Genomic DNA, 25,402 nt, shown 5'->3' with positions numbered 1-25,402 from the left:
CCTGGTGGTGGAGTTTGTTCGTAGCTGGTCAGCGTGCTCTCCTTTCTGTAGCTCTCTCCTCCGGTGGTAAAACAGAACTGATCAGATTTGGGTTTTTTTCCTTTATTGTAGGAGGAATGGTACCATGTGGTTCCCCGAGAAGATACCAAGAGAGGTTGAGGTTTTTGGTGGCTTTTTGAAGTACATATTCCCATTTGGAGTTCTGGGAATGGTTATTTTGGGTGATATTTGAAAGAAATAAAGATGAGCCATGATGACCTTTCAAGTTGTAGGTCAAGGGTTTTCTTTAGCCTGGCCATTTTTTTTTTTTTTTAAACCAGGCTCTATGTGTTCTGTTCCCTAATCTCTATGCCAATGGACATCTACACCAATAGTGGTAATAGTTCACTATCTGTAGGCACCGAGAACCTTCCGGTGCTCTGGCTTTTGTTACCGCCATCAGTGAACCATGGTGATCGAACCTTAGTGGTATCTATTAAGCCTCTAGTTAAAGAGGAAAACTATAGCGTTAGATGAATAATATGGAGCTCAGTTAGAAGCCTAGAAAGTGTCAGATTGCAGGTTTTGTTTTGGCTTTTTTTGGAGATGATGGTAGGTGCAGGTGTAGTTGTAAGAAATAATACAGAAACAGCCCTTGTACACTTTGCCCAGTTTCCCCCAGTGGAAATGTTTCACAAAGCTAGTAGTGGAGAATTTGAAAAAAAGAACTGTATAGAATACAGGTTAGCATCAAATGGGGATTTAGGCCTGGAGGTGACTAATAAGAACAGGTGTGAGAGATGTGATTAACTAAATGGATGTCAGACCAAGGGCAGGACGGGTGGCGGTGGAGAGGGTGCTGCCCCTGGGGTGAACCGCGTGAATCTGTCCTTGTGCTGCCACTTGCTCTGTTCCTGGAAGCAAGTTACCCACACTCCGGAGTGGTTTCCATGAACTGGGGGGTGGTGTAACATAACTGAGCCCTCTTCTGCCCACAGTTCTGGAGGTCAGAAGTCCAAAGTCAAGGTGTGAGCAGGCTGTGCTCCCCTGGAGGCCCTTGGGAAGACTCCCTGTCTCTTCCAGCTTCTGGCGGCGGCAGCGTTCCTTGTCTTGTGACAGAATCGCTCCAGTTTCTGCCTCCATCTCCACGTGACTTTTTCTCTCTGCGTCCAAATTCCCTCATTTTAATAAGGACTCCAGTCCTATTGGATTTAGGGCCCATCTCATTCCTGTTTGTGACTTCACCTTAATTTGCAAAGACCCCACTTCCAAATAAGACCACGTTCCCAGGTTCTGGGTGGACACCATTGATTGGGGGGCGGGGCAGGGGGAGACATGACACTAATCAGCCCGGTACACTGTCCACAGAAACCTGGCTCAGTTTCCTCTTCCTAAAATTCAGAACATGTGAGTACCGTGGCAAGTGCTTCTCCCCATTTCTTACTGAGGTCACGGTTAGAGGTTCCACGCTATTAGCAAGGATGGTTACAATGTCCGGGAGAACTGCCCGCACTGTAAAGGTCGCCACCATTCTTGGAGAATGTCTCGTGTTTCCCCAGCTGCCCTGTGGCTGCACTGAGCTGACAGGTGGAGCCCGGCGCTCACTCACCTGGAGGATAGCTAGTTTTGTGGGCTGCAGTGGGCAGTCGCTGCGGGACAGCTGGGAATGGGCCCCACAGTTGCTTTCCCGGCGAGGTAGACCCTAGCTTTAGTGATTTTTACCGGGGGATCTTTGTGTGGCACTGTTTGTTAACAACAGAGAGTGATGTGTAGGCAGATGAGAAATACCTACATTAATTGAACATAAACACAGACTTTCCAAAACTTGCCAGATATTAAACATTTAAAAAGTAAATTTTTTCCTAAAAAAGCTGCGTGATTTAGTAGAATGCCCCCAGTCAATTGAATTTTTATGTAGTCTCAACTTTTTGAGTAAATTGTTGATTTCGCTTTTTTAAATTTGTAGCCAAACCATTTACACAACTGGTGAAGGAGATGCAACTTCATCGAGAAGACTTGAAACTAAGTAAGTGATCGGAAGAGGCTTTGGAGAGGTAAGATCAACTGCACTGCGCTGACTGCCTGACGGCCAAAACAGCAACAGCTCCCATCCAGCATATTTAGGACCCCTTGCATTGCTCTGGGGGGGGGGTCATTATTGAGATGGTTGGGAGAGTGGTACTTGGCGGGCAGAGTCTAAAAGATAGAATTAAGAGAAAAGGAGAAACAGAAGCTTGTGACAGGTGAGTCGCCCTGAATATTGCTTTTTAGAGACAAAGAAGTCTATTGAAAATCCATTTGTTAATTGAAAAATGGCTCGGTGGTCCTTTTCTACAGAGTGCAAGGACGGCAAAGCAACAGCCCTTCTCCTCCTGGGCAGCTCGCCTGCCGTCAGTGCTCAGGCCGCTCACGAGCCCGGCTGCCCATGCTGGGGAGGGGGTCTGCGGCGCGCAGGGCCCTCCCGACCTCCGCTCGTCTCTGGCGTGCCGGCCTCACTGCCCTGGGCTGGACAGCCAAGCCCTGGAGGCCGTGGCCTCTGCCCCGAGTGCTGTTGTTGGCGTCGTGCCCCCGCCAGGGCTGAGGCTCAGGTTCCTGCAGCAGACCAGGGTCAGGTGGTTTTACAGTCAGTGCGGAAGAGCTGCACCTCTTAAACTTTGACATGGATTGACCCCTCTGCTTAGACTTTCCCTTTAGCTCTCCTGGGCTGGGGAAGCGCGTGTGTGTGTGTGCGCGCGCGCACGGAGGGGGTTCTGAGGAAAAATCCAGCGGTGACATGCTGTCCCACCATAGCAGCAGATGGGCTCTACCTGACAGCCCACCCGCCACGATGACAGTGCCACGAAATACGGTGTGGAGTTTGTTGGGCCAGGCATACGTTTTCCGTTGTGCACCGAGAAAGAGAGCAGAGCAGTGAGTTCACCAGGTAGCCTCTTGGCTCTGACATGTCTTCTCTGCGTGCTGAGTTGAAACAAGGCCTGTCATCTGTCTTAGGAAATATGTCAATAGTTTGGATGATTCTTCCGCTACAAGCACCTGATGGTGCGCCTACTTTATCAGCTTCAGTAGAATACACAGAAAGGAAGTACTCCTCCAAAAATGCTTTACAAATAGTCGAAGGAGAAAGCCCTGGTCTGCCTGAGCGAGTGTGGATGGTTGTCTGCCGTGCCCTTGTTTCTCCCTTGGAAACTGCTCTGGCCTCAGATCAGACCCCAGCCCCAGGTCCTCACACCTTGCTGTCCACCACCCCCACTGGCTTCACACCGCCTCTCCCTGGCCTGTCCCTAGGAGTATGTCTCAGCAAGCAGCAGCACCACAGGGAAAAAAGTGAGTTCTGCTCAGAAATAACACATCTTTGAGCTTAAGTAGGTTATGTGATGATGTAGGATCTGGTTTTGTTGTGTCGTGAGGAGAAAGAGAAGGCCTTTTGAAATTGACACCTGACTCAGGGCAGCGTATACTTTTGCTGATCATCTTCCTTGTACCACGACCTGGGCCAGGCTCTGGGTGCAGACACAAGCAAGGCCCAGGCCCTCACAGAGATCTGTGGCTACAGGCTGTAGCCATAGCAGAGGGTTCAGGAGGGGCAGGAAGACGCCCAAGGGCAGGAGAGAGAAAACGGAAGAACAGGAGACAGCAGTATTGTTCCCAAATACGTTAGTTAGTTTTAATGCCCTCCTCTGCCAGAGAACTTAATGCAAAACTCAGTTTTCTGAGTTTCAAAGAAGATGACCTGTATCACCTTTTAAGTTCTTCCCACACTAAGAGAAATCCACCCTTGCCCGGGCCTTTGCAAAGGCCTTGGATTCTCTGCCTTCCCTTTGCTCCTGTCCAGCCTTTAGCAGCCTGTGTAAGTCTCGCCCCCACCCTTGCGCCCCACCGCCGTGACTGGAATTTTGGATTCTTAATGGTGCTACCGTTACCTGGCACTCTGTGGTAATGAGGCATTATTGCCGTTGCCTCCCTAGGATATTCTTGTCATCACGTACCTGAAGTGTGCCCAATTTCAGTGCCAGTCAGTGCCGGTACTGAGCAGATCACAGAAATGAGGACTCTTACAATGTTGGGACCATCTGTGTGAAGAATATGTATGTTCTAACTGAGCTATTTTTTCCTAATGACATGCCAGGGGAGGGTAAGTGTCTGTGAGGGTCTGCAGTGGAGCCCGGGTATGTGGACCCATACCACTGAGACCACGGGACGTGCCGCTCAGGAGCCCCCTCCCAGAGAGTGATCAGTCCAGAACTCCCTCCACATCCCATGGCAGGAGCATATGAAACGTGGAGCTCAGAATTGCACCCACCCGCCACCACCACTCAGAGTTGAGAGAAACGTTTCTGGATGATTCTGTAAACAAGATTGGGAAAATTTGGGGTATTACCCTTTTCCTTGAGCACAATGGCTTTGGAAACACTTTCGGGATCGTGGGGACAGCTGGTCTGGGAAGTGCTTTCATCAGTGTGGGAGCACTGACACCTTCTAGCCCCCACCTGTATACCGCTCCACCAGAAAGATGACAGACTGAGACCTGTGGGCCCAGGGTGGCTTGTGCTGGAGCTGGACTTGAATCCCACCTGCCTGACCCAAAGCCCATGGGCTCAACCACTCAGCGCTGCTGTCTCTTATTCCCAGAATGACTTTTTAAAAAGAAACAAAGCTTTGAAAGCTTTGTTTAGAAACAATTTCAAAGTAACAGAACAGATGCATGAATAAAATGGTTCAAAGATCACCCTAGCCCTTTACCCAGATTGCCTTTTTTTAGTTAACATTTTGTCTCATTTGCTTTATCGTAGCGGCTATGCTCCCCCCCCCACCCCCGCCAATGCGTATGTTAGTGTGTGATTCTTTCTGAAGGACAGAGAGTAATGTGCCTGCATCAAGCAAGGTGCTTCCCCTGATACTTCAGAGACTGTTTTCTCATGGGAGGTAGTCTTTTAAGTAGTCACAGTTCATGAGTGTGCATTTTCCCTTAGCATACTTTTTGTCGGATCTGTCTTATACCAGTTTTGGCAGTTGACCAGTAACGTTCTCCACGGCCTTCTTTCTGGTCCCTCCAGACCAGACCTGGGCTGGCAGCAGGTGTCACACACAGATGGTCGTCAGGTCCCCACGCCCCCAAATCGTTTTCTAATGTTTTATAAAGTTATTATTTCAGTTTGTATTTCCTTATGGAAATGTCTGATTTTGGAGATACTTGTAGTACCATCATCACCTCATTTACACAGTTAAGACTGAGTTTTGGGCCAAGAAGAAGCTTCTGGTAAACTAAAGATTTTTACAAACTGTTTATTTTATAAGTTCTGCGATAGAGGAAGCTTGTTTAATATATGAGGTTTTTTTGTTTGTTTTTACATTTGTTTGACTCCTACATTTCACTTCTACATATTCCTGACTTGACAGGTGTTTTTCTGTGGACAGATACATTCTTTCTCCTTCTGGGTATTTATCAGATGCATTGGCGTGTTTCCTGGACATAGTCTGTGCCCTGGTGAGCCCTTCTGAAGAAGTAAGCTTCTGGTGAGCGTTCAGACTGTTCTGCATCTCGTTTTCAGCAAGATCTGGACTGTTCCTGAGGCTTGTAATCTTCCGAATTTCATTACTTTCCTCAAATGTTATCAGCTCCACCATTTCTTCCCAGTTAGACCACGTCTATAGTTAATCCTGTGCAGTGTTTTTCCTCCCTGTTTCGCCCACCTGGCAGCCACCACATTGTTCTCTGCATCTGTGCGTCTGTTTCTGTTTTGTTCTATTCTTTAGATTCTACATGTAAAGGAAATCATATGGTATTTGTCTTTCTGTGACCGACTGACTTCACTTAGCATAATACTCTCCAGCTCCATCCGTGTTGTTGCAAATGGCAAGACGTCATTCTTTATATGGCTGAGTAGTGTTACGTTGTGTAGGCGCCATCCCTTCTTCATCCGTTCCTCTGTTGACGGACGCTTGGCTTATTTCCGTATCTTGGCTGTTATAATAAACATAGGAGCGCTTCTGTCTCTTAGAATTAGTGTTTTCATTTTCTTTGGATAAATACCCAGAAGTGGAATTGCTGGATTTGAATGGTAGTTATATTTTTATTTTTTTTTTGAGGAACCTCCATACTGTTTTCCAGAGTGGCTGCACCAGTTTGCGTTCCCACCGACAGTGCACGAGGGTTCCCCGTCCTCCCACATCCTTGCTGACACTTATTTTTTCTTGTCTTTTTGATAATAACATTCTGACAGGTGTGAGGTGGTGTCTCATTGTGGTTTTGATTTGCATTTCCCTGATGATGAGTGATGTTGAGCCTCTTTTCATGTGTCTGTTGGCCAACTGAATGTCTTCCTTGGAGTAATGTCTGCTTCAGTTTTCTGGCTATTTTTTAAATTGGATTGTTTGGTTTTTTTATATTGAGTTGTGTATGATCATTATATATTTTAGATGTTAACCCCTTATGGGACATATCATTTGCAAATATCTTCTCCCATTCAGTAGGCTGCCTCTTTGTTTTGTTGATGGTTTCCTTCATTGTGCAGAAGCTTTTTGGTTTGATGTAGTCTTAATAGTTTTGTTTCCCTTACCTGGGGAGAGAGATCCAGAAAAATATTGCTAAGACTGATGTCCAAGAGATTACTGCCTATGTTTTCTTTTAGGATTTTTATGGTTTCAGGTGCTATATTTAAGTCTTTTTTTTTTTTTAAGATTTTATTTATTCGACAGAGATAGAGACAGCCAGTGAGAGAGGGAACACAAGCAGGGGGAGTGGGAGAGGAAGAAGCAGGCTCATAGCGGAGGAGCCTGATGTGGGGCTCGATCCCATAACGCCGGGATCACGCCCTGAGCCGAAGGCAGACGCTTAACCACTGTGCCACCCAGGCGCCCCTATATTTAAGTCTTTAATCCATTTCGAGTTTATTTTTGTGTTTGTGTATGGTGTAAGAAAATGGTCCAGTTTCATTCTTTTGAATGTGCCTGTCCAGTTTTCCCAGCACCATTTGTTGAATAGACGGTCTTTTCCTTATCGCTTATTCTTGCCTCCTTTGTCGAAGGTTAGTTAATTTTATAAGCATGAGTTTATCTCTGGACTCTGTTTTGCTCCATTGGTCTGTGTGTCGTCTTTGTGCCAGGACGTGGTGTTTTGACCACTACAGCTTCGTAGGATAGTGTGAAATCAGGGCATGTGATGCCTCCAGCTTTGTTCTTTCTCAAGGTGGCTTTGGCTCTCAGGGGTCTTTGGTGTTCCACACAAATTTGAGGATTATTTGTTCTAATTCTGTGAAAAATACCATTGATATTTTGATACGGATTGCATTATAGTAGCTTTTCTTTTTTTAACACTAATAGTTCACCTATTGATTGTAGCTGGTTCCCAAGAAGAAATTGACACTCCTGATGAGATGACAGACCACATGCCCAGAGTTGTTGTTGTTAGACATGTTGGGGAGCTCACAGACCTTCTACTCAGACCCTCTCTGTTCTCTGTGCAGAGCTGTAGTGAGCTTGGTCAGTGAATCTAAGGCCATGGCTAAGACACAGCAACTTGAATAGGTGTGGTGTGCTGAGTGGGGCCACCACAGTGAGCGCCAGGCTGGCAGTGAGAGGGATGACCAAGGGAGGTGACCGGAGGACAGTGTCATTCCACAGGGTCCACACGGTGGGCAGAGGGAGCCTGGCTGCAAGTCACGTAGTGTGGGAGGCGCCCGCGACGCTCAGCAGGCTCTGGGGTTCCTTCAGGGTGTGTTTGTTGTGGACCCCCTGCTCCCGCCCCGCCCCGCCAGTCATCACGCCCATGGAAGGTAACATTTAATTGTGACTGTCTTTATAAGGTAATGCTCACATGCATGCGTTCGAGGGTGAGCCTCTGCCACTTCTTAGCATGTTGTTTCAACCTCCCAGCCTCGGATTCCGTATCTGTAAAATGTGGCTGTAAACACAGCAGCCATGGAGGGTCATGGTGAGGGTCACCCAAGACGGTGCAGGCAAATTACTCAGCACGGTCCAGCGTGGGGAGAGTGCCCAGGGCATGTGAGCTTGTATGCTTACTTTGATGGTGTTATTGTTTAGAAAGCCAGGAAGTAAATAATTCAGTTGATACGTGCTGTGTGGCTGCCTGCCTTGGCAGCGGAAAGGTACAGCCAATAGGTAAGCAGCTTACGGTTCTGTGATGGAGACTTAGTGATGCAAGAGCTCATCTGAGATTTGGTGGGGGTCAGGAAATCCAGTGGGACTTCTTGGAAGAGGTGGCATTTGAGTTGTACCTTGAAGAATGTGGCTGACAGCGAACATGCTGTGTGCCTAACACCATTCTGAGCACATTTAAGCATATTGGCTCATTTTATCCTCACAGCAGTCCTAAGTCAGTACTGCTATTACCCCTTTTCTAGTTGTAGAAACCCAAAGAAGAGAATTTGCCCAAGTCACACTCCAGAGCCCATGTGGGTACTCATCACGTCTTAAAGATCTCAGGGGCAAGAGCTGGCACATGCAGAGGCTGGCGGTGGGAGTGCGAGAGAGGAGTGAGCACTAGTGGGGTGGGTAGAAACACTGTGGGGACGGAGCCGTCGGACACGGGGAGGAAGACTTGGGAGTAGTGAGTGGATTTTTAAAGTTTTTCTGATGAGAATCCCAGGCATGCACCAAAGAAGACAGCGAACCCCCTGTGTGCACACGGCTTACCACGGGGGGTTTTGAGCTGAACGAGTGAGGTGCCAGGTGCAGCGTGGCTAACATCAAGTCTGATGCTTAAAAGGGCAAATCTTTGTTCACATAAAAAACTCTTCTTTCCTCAGCAGCTCATTTTCCAGCATTTCATTTCCCCCAGGCAATTAAGATTTCACTGTAGTTATATGACAAGGTGTGGCCTTTTGTTCCATTAACTACAGTTTTGTTAAACCCCTGTTTGTATTCCAGGTTGCTGTTGTCAAAATGAAGAACACTGAACGGATCTATGCCATGAAAATCCTCAACAAGTGGGAAATGCTTAAAAGAGCAGAGGTAAGTGCGAGTGGTGACTAGTCAACAGGTGAACGGGGGCTTATGTGAGAGGAGAAGGGCCACGAAGCCACGTGGGGTCTGGACCACAGCCCTTCCAGATCTGGGCCTCCCTTCCTGACCAAACTGAACTGCTTTTTGTCGCCACGACGCCAGCGCCGTCCTGGCGCGCGCTCCGTTCTGCCCTGCTGTCCGCTGCACTGCGGAGCCCTTCCCCCGCGAGGGCTGTTTACTGCAAGGGCACATTAAAGCCATCACGGAAATTTTAGGCATTTATTGCAGTTATGCCTCATGCGCAAAAGGCATTATTGAATTTGGAGCCTACTTAAGTCCAGAAATGTCTTTGATACTCGCTCCTAGAAGGAGGATGGAGATCGTAAGTAGAAGTAGACGCTGACCGCTTGGCGGTTTCAGATGTGTTTTTCCTGAGCCCTGTGTCCGTGTCTGGGGTGGCTGTCTCACCCTCCCTGCCCCTGATGGAGACAGGTGAGGCTGCGGAGCGAGCCCGAGCTTTCCCCCGTGCTGTCCAGACTCGCCCCCTAGTCTGCCTCACCAGCCTGTGAGGCTGTGCTGCTCCGCTTCACGTCGGGGAGCCGAGCACCCTTCCTTTCCCGGGCTCCGTCATTTACGTGTGTCCTCTCGCCGGACTACCCCAGGCACAGTGCCCTCCGCGCACCTGTGGCAGAGGTCCAGCCTCGCCCGTTCCACCGTCCTCGCCACCCCTGCGGCGTCCCAGCTGTGAAGCAGGCTCACCCTGGGCCCGCACGCTCCTAGGATTGGCCACCTCCTGCTTTGAGAACTCCTTCCCTGCTCCTGTCACTCGGAGCCTTCCTTGTAGTTTAGGCGGCCCTTCCTCCTGCGTTCTGTGGTTCTTACCTGGGGCGATGGTGCCCCCTTGGGCAAATAGCAGCACACATGTTTATCCTGGTCCGATCACTCTCCTGAGCGCAGGGTGTCATTAACTGGGTGGGTGGGCGTTCTCACTCAGCATCTTGAGTTCATCATGTCTGCCATTTACAGCTTGTTCTGTCCCGTGTGTACCGCTCCTCTTTCCTGACGTGCGCCCAGCGCTAGGCCTCATGCCTAGATTGCTCCCTGAAAGCATCACCACTCGCGCAGTCACCTGGGTTCCAAATGGCGGTGGCCCGTGGCTCTGCCGTGGCCCCACTGGTCTCTACTCCTCACCCTCACGTTGTCTTCCTCATCTGGCACCCCAGCAGCCCTCGTGCGCGGCACCACTGGTGCTCTGGTCGTCACGGGAACATTGCCAAAGTGACTCTTCTGTGGGAACACAATAGGTAGTGTTACATAGAAGTTTGGGGGAAGAATCAGCATTTGGGGGACTAAATGCTAGTAGCAAATTCATTCAAGTTTACATTTTTATAGGAGAGAGAAGTCTCAAGATTAGGGAGGGGTGATTCTCACCCTTTCATACTAGTTAGTATTTACCCAAATGGCATGGTGAGTACATTTTAAAATTATGGAATTTTGAAACTTAAATCTGGTTAGAATCCTGTCTAATTGGCATACTCTGCAAAGCCCAAGAATTATTGTGATTATATATGATTTATGATGATAATTATGATGATTATCTCAGAATACATGTAATGGGATATATGTGTGTGTGATATGTATAAAAACATAATATTGATATAAAATGTTGGTTAAAATAATTCATTTTTTTATCTTATTTAAGCTTATTTTGAACATTAAATTTTATATTAACTTTTAAAAATCTTTAAAAGCATGTAGTCAACAAGAGAAGGCAGAGAAGTTGCAAAGCCATGTGAATTCGTAACCTGTGGATCGTGCCGGGCTTTTAGCTCATCTGTTTTGCTCATTAAGAAAAAAAAAGTCCCAGGGCACCTGGGTGGCTCAGTCGTTAAGCGTCTGCCTTCGGCTCAGGGCCTGATCCCAGGGTCCTGGGATCAAGCCCCACGTAGGGCTCCCTGTTCAGCAGGAAGCCTGCTTCTCCCTCTCTCTCTGCTTGTGTTCCCTCTCTCACTGTGTCTCTGTCAAATAAAATCTTTAAAAAAAAAAAAGAGGGGCGCCTGGGTGGCACAACGGTTAAGCGTCTGCCTTCGGCTCAGGGTGTGATCCCAGCATTGTGGGATCGAGCCCCACATCAGGCTCCTCTGCTATGAGCCTGCTTCTTCCTCTCCCACTCCCCCTGCTTGTGTTCTCTCTCTCGCTGGCTGTCTCTATCTCTGTCGAATAAATAAATAAAATCTTTAAAAAAATAAATAAATAAAATTAAAAAAAAGAGAAAGTCCTGAAAGTTTGCTCTCAAAACAAAACACAATTGCTGAATCATACGTATATTTCCTGTCTGTGGGTCACGATGCTGCTGATCCTTGGGTTAAGAATGGCTTCCATTCTAAATGTGGCTAGGTCAATGCTTGAGAACGTGGAACGTCTTATGGCCGCCCTGCACCAGGTCTCAGTGGCCACTGGCTGAGGGACCACGGTGGCTCTGGGACCACTGGTCTCTGTACGTCTGGACATTGTAAGCTGATTGCTGGCCCATTCGAGTCATTTTCTCTGCTTTTAATTAGTAGAATTGAGGCACATGTACCTCAGTCATTTACTTTTGAAAGAAGAACTTCAGAAAGCAAGTGCAGAACAGAAAACTTGTAGGAAAAAAGTTGTACAGGCCACTGTGAGACTCCTGAGAGAACGGGCAGAATTCTCCAGTGCCTGGCCGACAGGGCCCCTGTTAGTGCCACTCTGATTTTTGTGAAGCTTTGCAAGTTTCAGATATAAGGAGTTTAAATGCTCTGTGCTCAGTAAAGAGAACGCTTTGTTCTAATTGTGCCAGAGAGCCTGGGCATTTTAAATACAGGGGCCGCCTGTGCAGTGAAGCTCTTAAACCATGACAGCCTGAAAGCTAGCCTTTACCCACATGTGACAGGCCAGGTCTTCATAGCACCCCGTCAGGGTCATGTGTGTCCCGCCTCAGATCAGGAAGCAGCTGTGTGCCTCTCCTGCCCACCATGCGGTCTGTGACAGACGGGCAGACACGGGGTGGCCACACCATAGGCCATCAAGATGAAGCTGGCCTGGTCAGGAGAAGTCAGTCATTGCTGGGTGGGAGGGGCTGGCATCCATCGTCGAGCCAGGCGGAACGTCCCATGCTGGCTGGAGCAGTAGGCACGCAGTGATGGTGGCGGAGGGAAGGGGACAAAGGCCCATCATGAGGAAGGAGTTCTCAGCAGCCCACAGTGCCCATGTGGGCAGGAGCGGGAACGAACCTGGAGGCGCTCGGCCTCTCAGCCCGTGCGGGTAAAGAACGACTGAGGAGCGGGTGGGAGCCGCCTGGGGGCGGGGTTCCTGCACTGTCTCCAGAGCTTGGGTCACAGCAGGGTCCCCTCTGTTTGGGACTGTACTTCTTAGATGGACACAGACCGACTCTCCCCCTGATTCCTTACAGACTGCTTGTTTCCGAGAAGAACGTGATGTGCTGGTGAACGGGGACTGCCAGTGGATCACGACGCTGCACTACGCCTTTCAGGACGAGAACTACCTGGTACGTGTGGGTCTCCAGCGGCTGAGGCTCTGTCGGACGGCGTGCGGCTCATTCCTGTTGGTGGTGCCTTTGTGCTGTTACTAGAAACTGAGTAAGACGGTTTGACATTGACGTCGTTTAAACGTATATAGGACCAGAGAAGACTTCGGGGTTTGTTTTAATGTAATCAGGTGGAGTTTTTTTTAAAAATAGACTCGTGAGATTGTATACTTCGTTTTTCTAATCACTCGATAACCTGATTATTTTGTTCACTGGGTTTGTTCCCTTTCTGTAAGCTGGGGTGTCACACACTTTCCATCTTGAGTCAATGTGTAAGAATGAGAGAGTGCTGCAGGGGCTCACAGGGTCAGCCCTTTATGCCAGGCGGCTGTTGCCACCTCTGTTGCTTGACGACAGCCCGGACACTGAGCTGGTTTGCAGTCCTCCCGGGTGGATGAGCCAGGCTCTCTGAGGCCTTCTGACGTGGGTTTTTGGGGGACTCTTGGCATCTGTTTCTCCTGACTTGAGCTGGGATTTCAGTCTTGACCAGTCAGCCGTGTGATTCACATGTGTGCCTGGACGTGAACATAGACACCTGGGAACACAGACACAACAGCTCATGAGTGAAGGGAAACCAAACCTTGGGTCTCAGGCACTTTGGATTCCTCAAGTGACTCTAGGTTCACCTAAACCTGACGTCCTCACGTGGAGCTCCAGGTGTCGGGCGAGCACAGACCTCAGAGAAGCTGGTCTCTGCCTCGCTCCTCTAGCCCAAGTGGCTCCAGCCGTGGCCGCAGGGCCTTTGAGGGTCAGCACAGCCTCAGGGCAGGGACCTCCTCACTAGTGTGCTCTGTTTCCTATAGCAAGCCGAGCGGCGTAGGGTCTCTCCAGAACAGTCTCTTTCAAACATCAAAGAAGCCCCTTAGATTCAAATGCCCAGAATTAGGTAAAAAGGTTTTATTATACCTTTTATTTAGAATTTAGAATAGGGGCGCCTGGGTGGCTTCAGTGGTTGAGCATCCGACTCTTGGCTTTGTCTCAGGTCATGGTCTCAGGGTTGAGAGATCAAGCCCCGCATCGGGCTCCGTGCTCAGTGTGGAGTCTGCTTGGGATTCTTTCCCGCTTCTGCTGCGTCCCCCCACCCCGGCCCCCTCTGCTAACTCACGCATGTGTGCTCTGTCTAAAATTAAAAAAATAAAAATTTAAAATATATATGCTTGTTACTGCAGAGGGGACCATTATGTTTACTGAGCAGAGGTGCATGGGTCACCTCAGTCCCATCTTCCCAGGGACCCCGTGGGTTAGGCATTCATGGTTGTCACCACTTTTTAAATGGGGCATCTGGAGCAGGAAGGGATGAAGTCATTTGCCCAGGGTTGTCACACAGATGCAGGGGCTGAGCAAGGACCACAGCCCGGCCTGTGGCAGGAAGTGGTGCGCAGTGCCCTTCGCCACAGACCGCAAGTCCTTACGCCCTGGGGCCCTCTCCGCGTAAATCCCCGCTCAGAGGCAACCGGCTCCAGCCCATTTCCGATTTGAATAAGGCTTCCGAGTGGTCTAGGCACCATGGGTCTGTACAGAGGGAAAGCAGCGCGTCTTCCCTGAGATCACGGCACGTTGCAGTCTGAGATGTGAGGTATTACCAGACGTGTTCTGAGCGCGGCGGTCAGTTAGGCATTCCAGCCAAGAAGCCGTCTTCTTGAGTGTCTGTCATTGCACAAATACAGGTACAGTGACAATTAGGGAGAAGGAGAGCAGGGACTCGGGCCTTCTTGGGTCCTTGTACTGGGGTTGGCAGACCAGGGTCTGGCTGCTGTCTCTGCCGCCCCCGCCTGGTGTGTTCAGCAAGTTCCTTCTCTCTGGGACAGTGGCGGTCATCACCTTTGTGGGGCAGGTGCGAAGCAGGCCCAGCAAGCTCGGGGCCGAGCGCTGCGCGGGGCGGGCTGTGTTCGGTATCCCTCTTCGTGTGGATTCCTTGGGCTGCCCTCCTGAGCCAGTTCATGTTATGATTTGTCTTGTAGGTTTCTAAACTTCGCCTGCCATAAAAATTAAACCTGTTTCACCAGTAACTAAAAGGGCGTTGCCTTACCCACATAGAATCCTGTGTTACGTGACAGAGGAAATAATTGGTCTAGTTCTTATTCTAAAAGTGAGTTTCTGTGTGTCTGCCTTATAACCCCTTACAGTTTACTTTTTTTACAGATTCGTTTTCCAGGAGCCTATCAGTCATATTTAGCCCTGCTATACTACGTTTTTACTTTTATTTTTTTTAGATTTCTAGGCAGATGTGGAAACCGTTGAGTTTCAGCTAGAACGAACTTCGCTGTTCGTTCACCTACCCCCTCACCCCGCGTGCGTCTGGCAGCAGGTGCTCTGGTCTTTGCCTCCAGATATCCATGATGATCCGTCCTCTCTGCCCTCCCCAGTGCTTGTCCTCCTCACCTTCTGCCTGGACCAGCCACATCATGGCCTCCCAGCCCCTCTCCTGCCCTGCTCTTGGCCCTCATCCTCTAGTCTCTTCTTCCTGGGCAGGCAGAGAAAGCTCATAGTAAATTAGATTGCAGCTTCCTAGCCCAGGACCTCCAAGCAGCTTCCCTGGCTCTTAGAGTGGGGCCTGGCCTCACCCCCACCCCTGCTCGCGCTCCAGCCGTAGTCACTGTTCTCTCTTTCCCCCAATAGGCCACGTCCTTCTCTTTGCACATGTCCCTTTGTCTGGAACATGATCCCCGGCCCATGCCAAGGCCAGCTTCTGCCTGTCGCGTAGGCCCCAGACATCTGCCCGATGGTCCATGCAGCCTGGTCGTGCTCTAACATGGTGTGTGGTTCCGTTTTCTTCCGTGCTTAGCGCTCCCTGAGAGTACTGTGACTATCTCCATACTTACTTAGGGTCTCTGGCATTCCCCTCAACGTCAGCTCTGTGGAGGAGCACCCTTGCCTTAGAAGGGTGCCAAGGGCTCCTGGCTGAGAATGAGCAAATGAGAGTGAACGAGGGAAAGCACTAGCTCGGTGGATGCCTTCAAGGGTCTTCAGTGAAACAGGAGTTGTTGCGGATACGGGTGAGGGGGGACGTGATTACACAGGACTCTCACTCTTGGACAGGCGGGCTGCAGTGCCGCGGTGCCGTGAGAGCAGGCAGAGAGGTGGGGTCAGCCGAGGTGAGTCTTGAGAGCGGTTTGTGAGGCAGGTGGGAGGTTGTCAGTACAAGTGCTTTTGAGAGCAGGGGCCTAGAGCGGAGGCTCCGCCCCTCAGAGGAGGCCAGCAGCGTGGTGGCTACTGTCTTCTCTCATGGGGCACCGAGGGCCATGTTTGCCATTGTGGGCCTGGGTCTGATTGCTTGTGTTCAGATCCTGGCTCTGTCACTTACTGGCTGGGTGACTTCGGGCGTGTCATTGAGCCTCACTTCCTCGCCTGTAAAGGGGATCATGCTCGTGCCTGTGGTGAGGGCTGCGGTGGGCATTCGCAGACATGACGGGTGTGAATCAGAGCCTGAACGCACAGAACATAGTAGCTGCCCCCTGAGTGGGAGCTCTTGCCGTTGTTAGGGTCTCAGTAAATACGAAGTGATTGTTCCTCTGGCTCGGTAACCAAGGTATTTCTCCTCTGCTGGTTAGTAGGTTAACTGTTCAGACGAGAGCAGCCGTCTCTTCAAAGGAAACTGGCTTCAAAGGAGGTGATTGCTCTGAGGTGGGGCCTGTCTGCTTCTCCAGCAGTCCCTGAGACGTGGTGACCCCAGCAGCTGCAACCCTGACTCTGTCTCACCTGTCCTGGGCCTCCCTGACCTGTGAGATGCCCCATCAGGCATTAGAGCATTCAGGGTGCTGCGCCGAGAGGCTGTTCTCAGACAGAAGGCCGCCCTGCACCTCTGGTCCTGGGACGAGCCGGCTCTGAGGGGAGACCTTGTCTCAGTCCCATTAGCAGGACACCGGCATCTGGATGTTTTTCTCTCATGGCTTTAATTTCTACATAAGCAGTAAATGTTCTGATTTTTCATAGGGTGTACTCACAAGTACCTACCTTTCAGCTTGTTCATGGGATCACCTTTCTAATAAGAGCTGATGGTTTCATGTGATTTTAGATAACTCACCTCCCCTCTCCAGTCCAGTGTCCTCTTCCTGTGATGTAACGGCCTGTAGAATGATTTCAAACCCGGCAGAACTTGATCACGAATCGTGTTACTACTTTGGTTCTCTAGCTTTTATTGTGCCTTCTCCAGCATCAAGCCCTTTAGTCACTTTCTTCATAGGTTAAATGTACTATCTCTTGTGGTTCTCCGCCAAATGCCTAACTTGAAAGTACAGCAGTGTTAGGATACATCAAAGTGAGAAAGTCCTGGATGAGGTGGGAGCAAGCCATCGATCCAGCCTTGAAGAGCCAAAGAACTCCCAGTGGGAGTTTGGCCTTTAGCTGTCAGGCTTGGTGCTGACTAAATACTCTCTTCTCTCTCGTCTCTTCCCAATTTGTAGTACTTAGTCATGGATTACTATGTGGGTGGTGATTTACTGACCCTGCTCAGTAAATTTGAAGACAAGCTTCCAGAAGATATGGCAAGATTCTACATTGGCGAAATGGTGTTGGCCATCGATTCCATCCATCAGCTTCACTATGTGCACAGGTAATCGCCTCTTACGTTTTACAGAAACTGCATTTGATGTGTTAAAATACCCTTTCAGGGTTTTCTGTGTCACAGACCCCAGGTTCCAGGCCCCCCAGAGAGGTCGTGCAGTTAGCAGTACTCACTCTGAGCTACCCCAGCGCCTGGCAGCAGGGGATCCCAGCGTTACTGTGACGATTATGATGCTCGAGTGCCGGTCACCTGAAGCCACCTTTGATATTTACCTGACGTTGGCTCACCCCTCCCCTGCTGATCCCTCCTCCCTAGGATGCCTGCCCCCTAGCTCGCGGGTTCCCTGCCTGTGCGTCCGCTTTCTCAGCAATGCCTTCTCTGTTCCGTGGCCTGCAACAAAACACAGAGGAAGATGAGGCTGAAGAGAGTGGCTCACACCCCAGCAGCCTGAGCGAGGGTGTGCCTGGCTCTCGAGGAGGAGTCGGTGTGGCTGGCTGCCTCTCGCTGTCCGGGCCCTTTGCTGGGCCCACTCCCTCTTGGGCGAGGGTGCCGCATCCGTCTCTTTCTCCCATTTAAGACCGCGAATCCGTGCTGGGGGGTTGTTTGTTTCGTGTTTATCAAAGTCAGATAGCTGTGTATGAGTCTCCTGCCCTGCCCAGATTCCACTGGCCACAGGTAGCTTGTCAACTTCCTTAACTGTTTCTTCTGGTATTTACCTCGTATTTCTAAATAACAGGCTTCTCTTGGTTTTCTCTTTCTTGCGGAGGAGGGAGAGTTAGATCACATCTATTAAAATGGAGGTTTACTTTTTACAGAAGTATCTCTCTCCCAGCCCTCTCCCACACACACTCTCCATCCTCCCCCTCCTGCACCTTCCCAATCCATAAATGGTAGTTTTGGTTAAATCGGTGTTTCGTGTTGGTAATAGAGTGCCTGTGTAAGTATTACACATGAACCTGGCAGTTACAGCATTTACACTTGTGTAACTTGTCTCCTCCAGAGTTAGTAGTGGCCCTGTTTTTTCACAAGTGTTCTTTTCCGTGGTAACCATCACTAATTATCCCCAAACATCGTGACCAAAGTGTACAGCTCTGCACACACAGACGTGGCGGGTAGCCTTGGTCTGGTTTTTCTTGGAGCTGCCTCTTCCTTCCTTCCCGTTCCCTCCTGCCCTCAGTGCTCTCTGAGCCTACTGCTCTGCCCTCATTCTGAGAGTTCTTGCCCCCAGATGGGTTCCCTTCCCATCTCCCTGGGATTGGAGCCCTTGCTTTCTGAGTCACGCTTCCTCTTTCTTGGTTCATTCTTTCTATTTGGTAGCACATATTCTCTGTAATTTCTGGAAAAGGGGGCTCTTGAGATCTTTTTTTTTTTTTTTTTTTTTTTTTTTTTTTTTTTGGAGATCGGCATCTTAATTCCATCCACATGTGTGACTGGTGAATGATCCAGTATGGGATTTTAGATTGGAAATCACCTTCCTCTTAGGACTGTGAAGGCATCACTGTCCCGTGTTCGGAGTCTCGGGGCCGCCACGATCCCCTGGCCTTGCCGTGTGCTCGGCTGCCGCTCCGCCTGGGGCCCGGCCTGTGCGGCCCGTCAGGAGATGTTCCGCGGCCAACTCAGCTCCCGCTCCCAGGGTAGCCACGGCACCCGATGTGAAGAGAACAGCCCATCAGGTCTGGCCATGATGTTACCTCACTGCTCAGTGGGGAAACTGAGACACGGGGGCCTGGGACAGCTTGCCTCTGGCCACATGTTCTGCCAGGGCACTGTGCCACAGAGTAAGCAAAGGGAGCTGCCCCCAAATAACTGTCACTTCTTTTAGGGCAATGAGGTTTTGGAAAGTGCATTTTCTCTTTTTTCATGGATTCCTTAATGTCGTTGTGCCTGGTTTTATAACAGTTCATTGTAGTTGTTTTCATCCTTTGATTTTATGTTCTGCCTTTCTGACAGACTGCGCCTGATTCATAGCAGACACAAATGTCTTTGCGTTTGTCACCGAGCTCCAGGGAAATTAATCTGACCACCTTATTAACAGTGTACTCTTTCCCTGTTTACCCTAATTAGAAAGCTTTCTCCCTGTTTTCTTAATTAGCTACGTAGAAGCTTCACTCTGTCGTTTAACCTCCAGGCATAGGAAGAGAATTAAATATGTAATTAGCACCCCCGTCAACTCAGGATTCAGACGTAGCACCTGAACGGCCCAGTCTAAAAACAAAGCTTTGCGTTTTTGGTAGTAAGTTCACAAAGTCAGGTTTTGTAGGAAGCCAGTCCTACCCCAGCCTCCGGTGGTGGACACAGTGTGAGTGGTTTGGTAGCACCAGAAAGAAGGGTGTTTTGTCAGCACGAGTGCTAGCCCTGCTGGATTTAACAGGCACGATGCACACCCTGTGCCACGGCCCCACGGCCTGTTTCTGTGGTTGCCTGTGGGCCGTGCTGACTTCAGGCAGTGCCCACCGCCCCACTGCTGGACTTCTGTGACATGGGAAGCAGTGGGCGGCCGGCACCCGTCTTCTGAGAGGTTGGCCCCAGGTCCAGCAAAGGCAGAAACGAAGAGTCCCAGGTTCACAAAGCCTTGCTGTTGGAGGACATCACATCCCCGGAGAGAACAGAGAGTATGGCTCAGCAATGGAAGAAGGACGGTGCAGTTTTATGAGAAGGAGTATTCAGAGAAAAAAAAAAAGGTCTTGGAAAAGGAAAAGCTAGAACAAAGAGCTGCATGGATGAGAACGCAGGATAGCGCAGAGGAAATCTGACCGAGATGGAGAGGTGGGGGGGGGCAGCTCTGCAGCGCCTCCCCAGGAATGACTCTTATCTTGAAGAGGCCCTCCCGTTGTCCCAAGAGCCGCTTACTTACTCACGTGTCTCTCTGCCCCAGTGGATGGAGAGAACAACCTCATCACGTCCGCAGTCCTCGTGTGGTTGGTCTGTTTTTGGACATTCTGTCCTGTCCCTTTGTCTGTCTCTCTGCACCAGAGCCCTGCTGCGTTAATCGTGGAGGCTAAGCCCGTGGAGGCCTGGTCGCCCCATCAGACCCCTTGCTTTCTCCTCATGGTTTTCCTGGCTGCCCTCACACAGTAACTGATCCCTGTGACCTTCAGTATCGACTTGTCTGGTCCCAAAAAACAGGACGTTGAAAAATGTTAAATGTGATGGGCCCATCAGTCTGTCAGTGCAGGTCCTTTTTTTACTTCTGGAAAGTTCTCTCGGGTTGTAGTTTCAAGTATTAGTTATGTTTTATTGTTTGTTTTTTTCAGGGACCCCATTACTTGTGTGCGGGGTCCTCTTAGCCTGTCTTCCACTTCACTCCAGCTGCTCGCTCTGACCCTGTTACCACTTTGTCTCCCTTTTATTCTTTTAGATCTTTCCCTCCCTTTCTTCAGTGCCTTTCATCAGATCTTTATTTAAATGTGTTCTCCTCTGGTCACCTTATAATCTAGTCACCATTTCTGATAAGATTTTGTCTTTTTCTTCTATTTCTCCCTGAGTTAAGTCAGCTCTCTTCATTTGTTCCTGTTTTTATCTGGTTCTGTTCTTAGTTTGTATTTTCCTGACTCGTTGAGGGTTTGTTTTCTTTCTCCTCTTCCTGTTTGTTTATTTCAGTTTGGAGTGCTGTGCTAGTTTTCTTTTGCTTTGTGGGTGTTTCATGGATAAGAATTGTCATCTTCTGCTCACTTTGGTTTGTGGGACTCGTCCCCGACATTGGGCGTAGCCGGTGCGCGTTTGTTCTCCCGGAGGCGTGGCATTCTGTCCTGCGGCACGACAGGCATCTACTCCTGGTGAGCGCCGGCCTGCCTTTACTCCTCAAGTTTGTGTTCCTCTCATGCCGTCCTGTCGTTTGAGCTTATTTTGCCAGGAGGGAGGGTTTGTGCTTTAGAAATAGTCCCCCAACCGGGCGCTCACGTTTGCCAGGACACAGAACAGCAGGTACGGCCGTGGGCTTACTCTCCTGACACAGGCGTTTACTGCTAGTAACTGGTCTTCAGTCCCTGGGTCTTTGTCCGGCAGATACAGTGTGGGGTACGCGGTGCCCTGTTGGCCTGCTGCGCTCCTGCCCCAGAGCCTCACCTGCCTCCTGCTCTCAGCCAGTCTCTGCTCAGCCACCGTCTGCCTCGTTTTCAACTTCCTCACATTTCTTCCACAGCACTTACCACGTGTCGTACTCTGGTGCTGAAACCACATGCGTGTCTGTCCGGTCCCGTGTTCATTTTCTGTCACCTCGGCTGGTGGGAAGCTTCGTGAAGGCGGGGGCCGCGGGGTCTGGGTACTGTTGTAGACCTAGGGTCGAGCGCAGCACCTGGCATAAAGGAGACGCTTAGGAGACCTCGTCAGCCACGTGGTGGGAACAAAAGCGGGGTGTCACCCGACTGACTAGGGTTAAGCTCCCGTATAGGGGTGGTAGTGGTGATGACCGCCACTGCATGCCCGAGTAAAGCATCACGGGAGACATTTTCCAAGATCGTCACAGCTGGTACGCCACTCATTAAAGGCTTTGACCTGCCTAATGTGTAGCATGGAAATGGTTAACTCATTTATTTATTTTACTAACAGAGACATTAAACCTGACAATGTCCTTTTGGACGTGAATGGTCATATTCGCCTGGCTGACTTTGGATCATGCTTGAAGATGAATGACGATGGAACTGTAGGTATTTTGTTGGAGATTTTCCATTTGATTTGGGGTTTTGCTTGTAATTAGAAGGGACTTAAAATTTCAGTTTGAGACCCAGTTAAGAAACCAAGTTTATGAATGTAAATTAAAAAGATAAATCCATTTAGGTGACAGTTGAAATGTTCTACTTAAGTTTGAAACCTCTTTTTTGCTTTCTGTGTTTACGAAAGTCATGCGTATGCCTTCTCAACTGGGGGTGTTGTGAGGTTTCCTCACGTGGCTGGGCAGCTAAAGTTGTATCAGCACTGCAGTGGATGACAGGCGATGCTTGGGTCCTTCCTTAAAACCCCCTGTGCAGGCCGGTCAGGTGGACAGACGTTCGCTGTAACTACCCCTTCCATTTCTGTCTGTGGGCAGCTAACGTCCTGTCAGTGAGGGGTTTTCTTTCGGACATTGTAGATCTGGAAGCAGGGGTCCATGATGGTAGACTTTTCTCTCTTTCCAACAAGCTGGTCTCTTATTTCTCCACATATTGATGAGTTGATATATTGGTGCTGTCATCAAATCCAGTCTTCCGATGATAAGAGCATGGCCTCAGACTGAGCTGGAGTGTTGGTTCGCTTTCTTACCCGCACATGTGGACACTCGTCCAGTGTCACCACCTCATGCTCCGGTCTTCCACTGTCTGCCTCAGAGCTTCTGCAGCTGGGTGGTCAAGCTGCGGAGCAGTGACTGGTCACGTGACAGGCAGACCTCCCTGCTGATTTAGTCTGACCTGGGGCACTGCTTGCACCCCATGGCCCTCTCCTCAGACACGACCCGAGGGCGAGTCAGGCCTTCTGTGATTCTTTCTCCCTCAGTCTTGTGGACTCTGTTCTCCATGTGCTCAAGACCAGTCTGATTTCTCAGCTGACTCACTCCCTCTTGCTTTCTTTGTGATGATTGCTACCCTCTCTGGCCACAGATTTCGGTAGAGATGTCACAGGCTTGTGCCTGCTAACATCAGTAGCCGAGGGACTGTTCTTTCCCCTGTAGGGACCTTAGCCTCCTGCTTCCCCATTTGGGGAATTCCAGCACCCAGCTAAGTGCCTGGACCTACTTCCCGATGTTCCCATTTGGGAGACTGACGGATAGGCTCTCGGTGAGCCGCCTTAGCATCTCTGGGAGCATATTGGAGTTCGGCGTCTTGGGCCCCACCCCACAATCTGTTCTACCAGAGCCCAGGTGGCCTGTGCGCCCACAGAGGTGGCGAAGGGTTAGCCTGAACACACGTGGCCCCAGGACCACACTTCAGGCAGTGATAGAGCATGTGGGACATGCCACCCTTCGAGGGACTGCAGTGCCCTTTGGGGGCTGAGGTGGGCCTTTGGCTTCTCTCGCACAGAGAGACCAGGTGTGCGAGACAGTCTCGTGCGTTCTGGAAAGTATGTAGTGTTGCAGGAGAACAGTTATTCGCATTGAACTTCAAATTAATAGGTTTTTAATCATGATCATGTGTCAGTTTTATTTCACAATGGTTTCGTTATTGTCCCTATTTTAGAGAAGGTAGTTAGGACTTTGACATGAGAGTTTTCCCCCCCCAACACCACCCTCTCCCCTAAGGTCCAGTCCTCTGTGGCCGTGGGCACTCCTGACTACATCTCACCTGAGATCCTGCAGGCGATGGAGGACGGCATGGGCAAGTATGGCCCTGAGTGTGACTGGTGGTCGCTGGGCGTCTGCATGTACGAGATGCTGTACGGAGAAACGCCCTTCTATGCAGAGTCACTCGTGGAGACCTACGGAAAGATCATGAACCATGAAGTAAGACTCTGCATTTCCATGTCCTCTTGGTTTGAGTCCCGAGGCGCAGGCCTGGAGGTGGGAGGGCCGCTCGGAAGCTGTTAGCGTCTTTGGCGAAGAGGTGGTAGGGCTGGAGCAGGCTGCTGGCCGCCCAGACAGGAGCAGAGAGATTGTGGCAGTGGAGTTTGCACCGGCGTCCGACATAGGACGTGTGGGCATGAGGGGAGGAGAGCTTGCGGGTCAGCGCCCATAAGCGTGCTGAGCGTGCGCGGCTCCTGGACGGCAGGGATAGGGAGCAGTTGGGCACTGCACCTGAGGGTCTGGATTCACCAGCTGTCGTGACGGGGCCACGCGCCTCGCATAGCGGCATCCTTCTGCGTCCCGGATCCTGTTCCTTTTCCCTTTCCCAGCTGTGTATTTTCCACTCCGACCTTGCCTCCGCTCTGCCTCTCCTCCATTTCTCATTTGCTTTACCATTTGCTCTTCTTCCTCGTGTTTCTGTCATCTGCTTCCCTCAGTCACGTATGTCTTCTCACGCCGCTCCCACCCTCTGCCAGTGTGCTCTCAGCGTCCTTCCACGCCTCTCCAAGGGTGCCCCCCTCCACTGACCCATCCTCGCCCTGTCCCTCACTAACTGCTCGAGTGGGCAGCAGATGGACATGAAAGTGGTGGGTGGTCTTCCCTTTAACTCCCAGTCAGAGCAAGCCATACTTGTAAAAACACTTTTCCCGAAGTAGAAATAAATGTTTTCACTTATAAATTAATATATACTTACCATAAAAACGCCAGACAACACAAAAGGGCAGAGTGTACATAGTGGAAATCACCCCATCCACTTCTCCGTGATAAGTGCTGTTAAGGCGCCGATCGGGACTCTGTGAACCCTAAAGAGCCTGCTGGTACTGAGTGTGTGCGGCGCTCCCTCTCGGGCCTGGTCCAGCACTTTCCGTGCGCACACTCGCCTGATCCTCAGCGCAGCTCCGTGAGGCGGTGCTGCTGTCCCCAGTTCTAGATCACAGAGGTGGTGGGCCTGGGCCTCGGCGGGGGCGGGACGGGGGGATGTTGTTGGAATGAATGGCATCATGTCTCATAGAACCAGGTTGTTTTGTCCCTGTGTTTTTGTCATCCGTCTGTCCAGTGCATAGAACCAGACCGTTCTCTTGGCATGTGTGTGCCCTGTTTTTTAGCAAGTCTCTCTTTGATGGGCATTTAGGTAATTTCCAGTTTACTTGGTGAGAGTATAATGCTGTTGGGAACATGTTAGATGTTCTCTCTGTGACTGTTTCTGTAGAATACGGTTTTCGGAGCGGAATTGCCATAGATCCTGGCAGAACGCCCTCTGAAAGAGCTGGGCCGTCCTTGGCCGCTTTGATGGCTGACGGTCTGTCGTTGTTGTAATTTACATGTAATGTGGTACCAAGTCTGCCACGCATAAAAGCAGCAAGACTAATGATTCTCCGTCTGTCTTTCTGGAATTGGGTCTCACTGGCTGAGGCTTGCACTTCAGTTACCGTGAAGTTAGACACGACTGCTGCTTTGGAGCGATTGCCTCTGTTTTGTTTGCTGTAACGTCGGTAGAGCTTCGATTTTTTTGAGTTAAGTTTTCACCCCGAGTGCACCGACTTCCCCCACCCCCCAGGAGCGATTTCAGTTTCCGTCCCATGTCACCGACGTGTCTGAAGAAGCCAAAGACCTCATTCAGAGACTCATCTGCAGCAGAGAGCGCCGGCTGGGACAGAACGGGATAGAGGACTTCAAAAAGCACGCGTTCTTTGAAGGTCTGAATTGGGAAAACATACGGAACCTTGAAGCACCTTATATTCCTGATGTGAGCAGCCCTTCTGACACCTCCAACTTCGATGTGGATGACGATGTGCTGAGAAATATTGTAAGTGTCTGCACGGTCTCGTCCTTATGTGGTGTCCCGGTGGGTCCGAATGCTGGCAGTGTTCTGTGGGAGGTGTTCTGTCAATATGGTGTATCTTAGGGCTGTGTT

The 25,402-nt window shown here is 50.2% G+C and overlaps 1 protein-coding gene across 1 annotated transcript in view; it reads left to right on the top strand.

The window, feature by feature from the left end:
* The window catches only part of CDC42BPB (CDC42 binding protein kinase beta), a 103,275-nt gene that overhangs the window by 39,603 nt on the left and 38,270 nt on the right, over nt 1–25,402 (top strand). Inside the window, 8 exon segments of the mRNA XM_040641386.1 lie at nt 1,946–2,008; nt 2,011–2,033; nt 8,866–8,949; nt 12,377–12,472; nt 16,915–17,063; nt 21,564–21,657; nt 23,227–23,427; nt 25,046–25,294. Of these exon segments, the coding sequence (XP_040497320.1) occupies nt 1,946–2,008; nt 2,011–2,033; nt 8,866–8,949; nt 12,377–12,472; nt 16,915–17,063; nt 21,564–21,657; nt 23,227–23,427; nt 25,046–25,294 (959 nt within the window).

The sequence above is a fragment of the Ursus maritimus genome, unplaced genomic scaffold, assembly GCF_017311325.1.
Source record: "Ursus maritimus isolate PB19 unplaced genomic scaffold, ASM1731132v1 scaffold_25, whole genome shotgun sequence".
Taxonomy (NCBI): domain Eukaryota; kingdom Metazoa; phylum Chordata; class Mammalia; order Carnivora; family Ursidae; genus Ursus; species Ursus maritimus.
The sequence above is the reverse complement of the archived record's forward strand: the minus strand, read 5'-3'. Positions and strand labels throughout refer to the sequence as shown.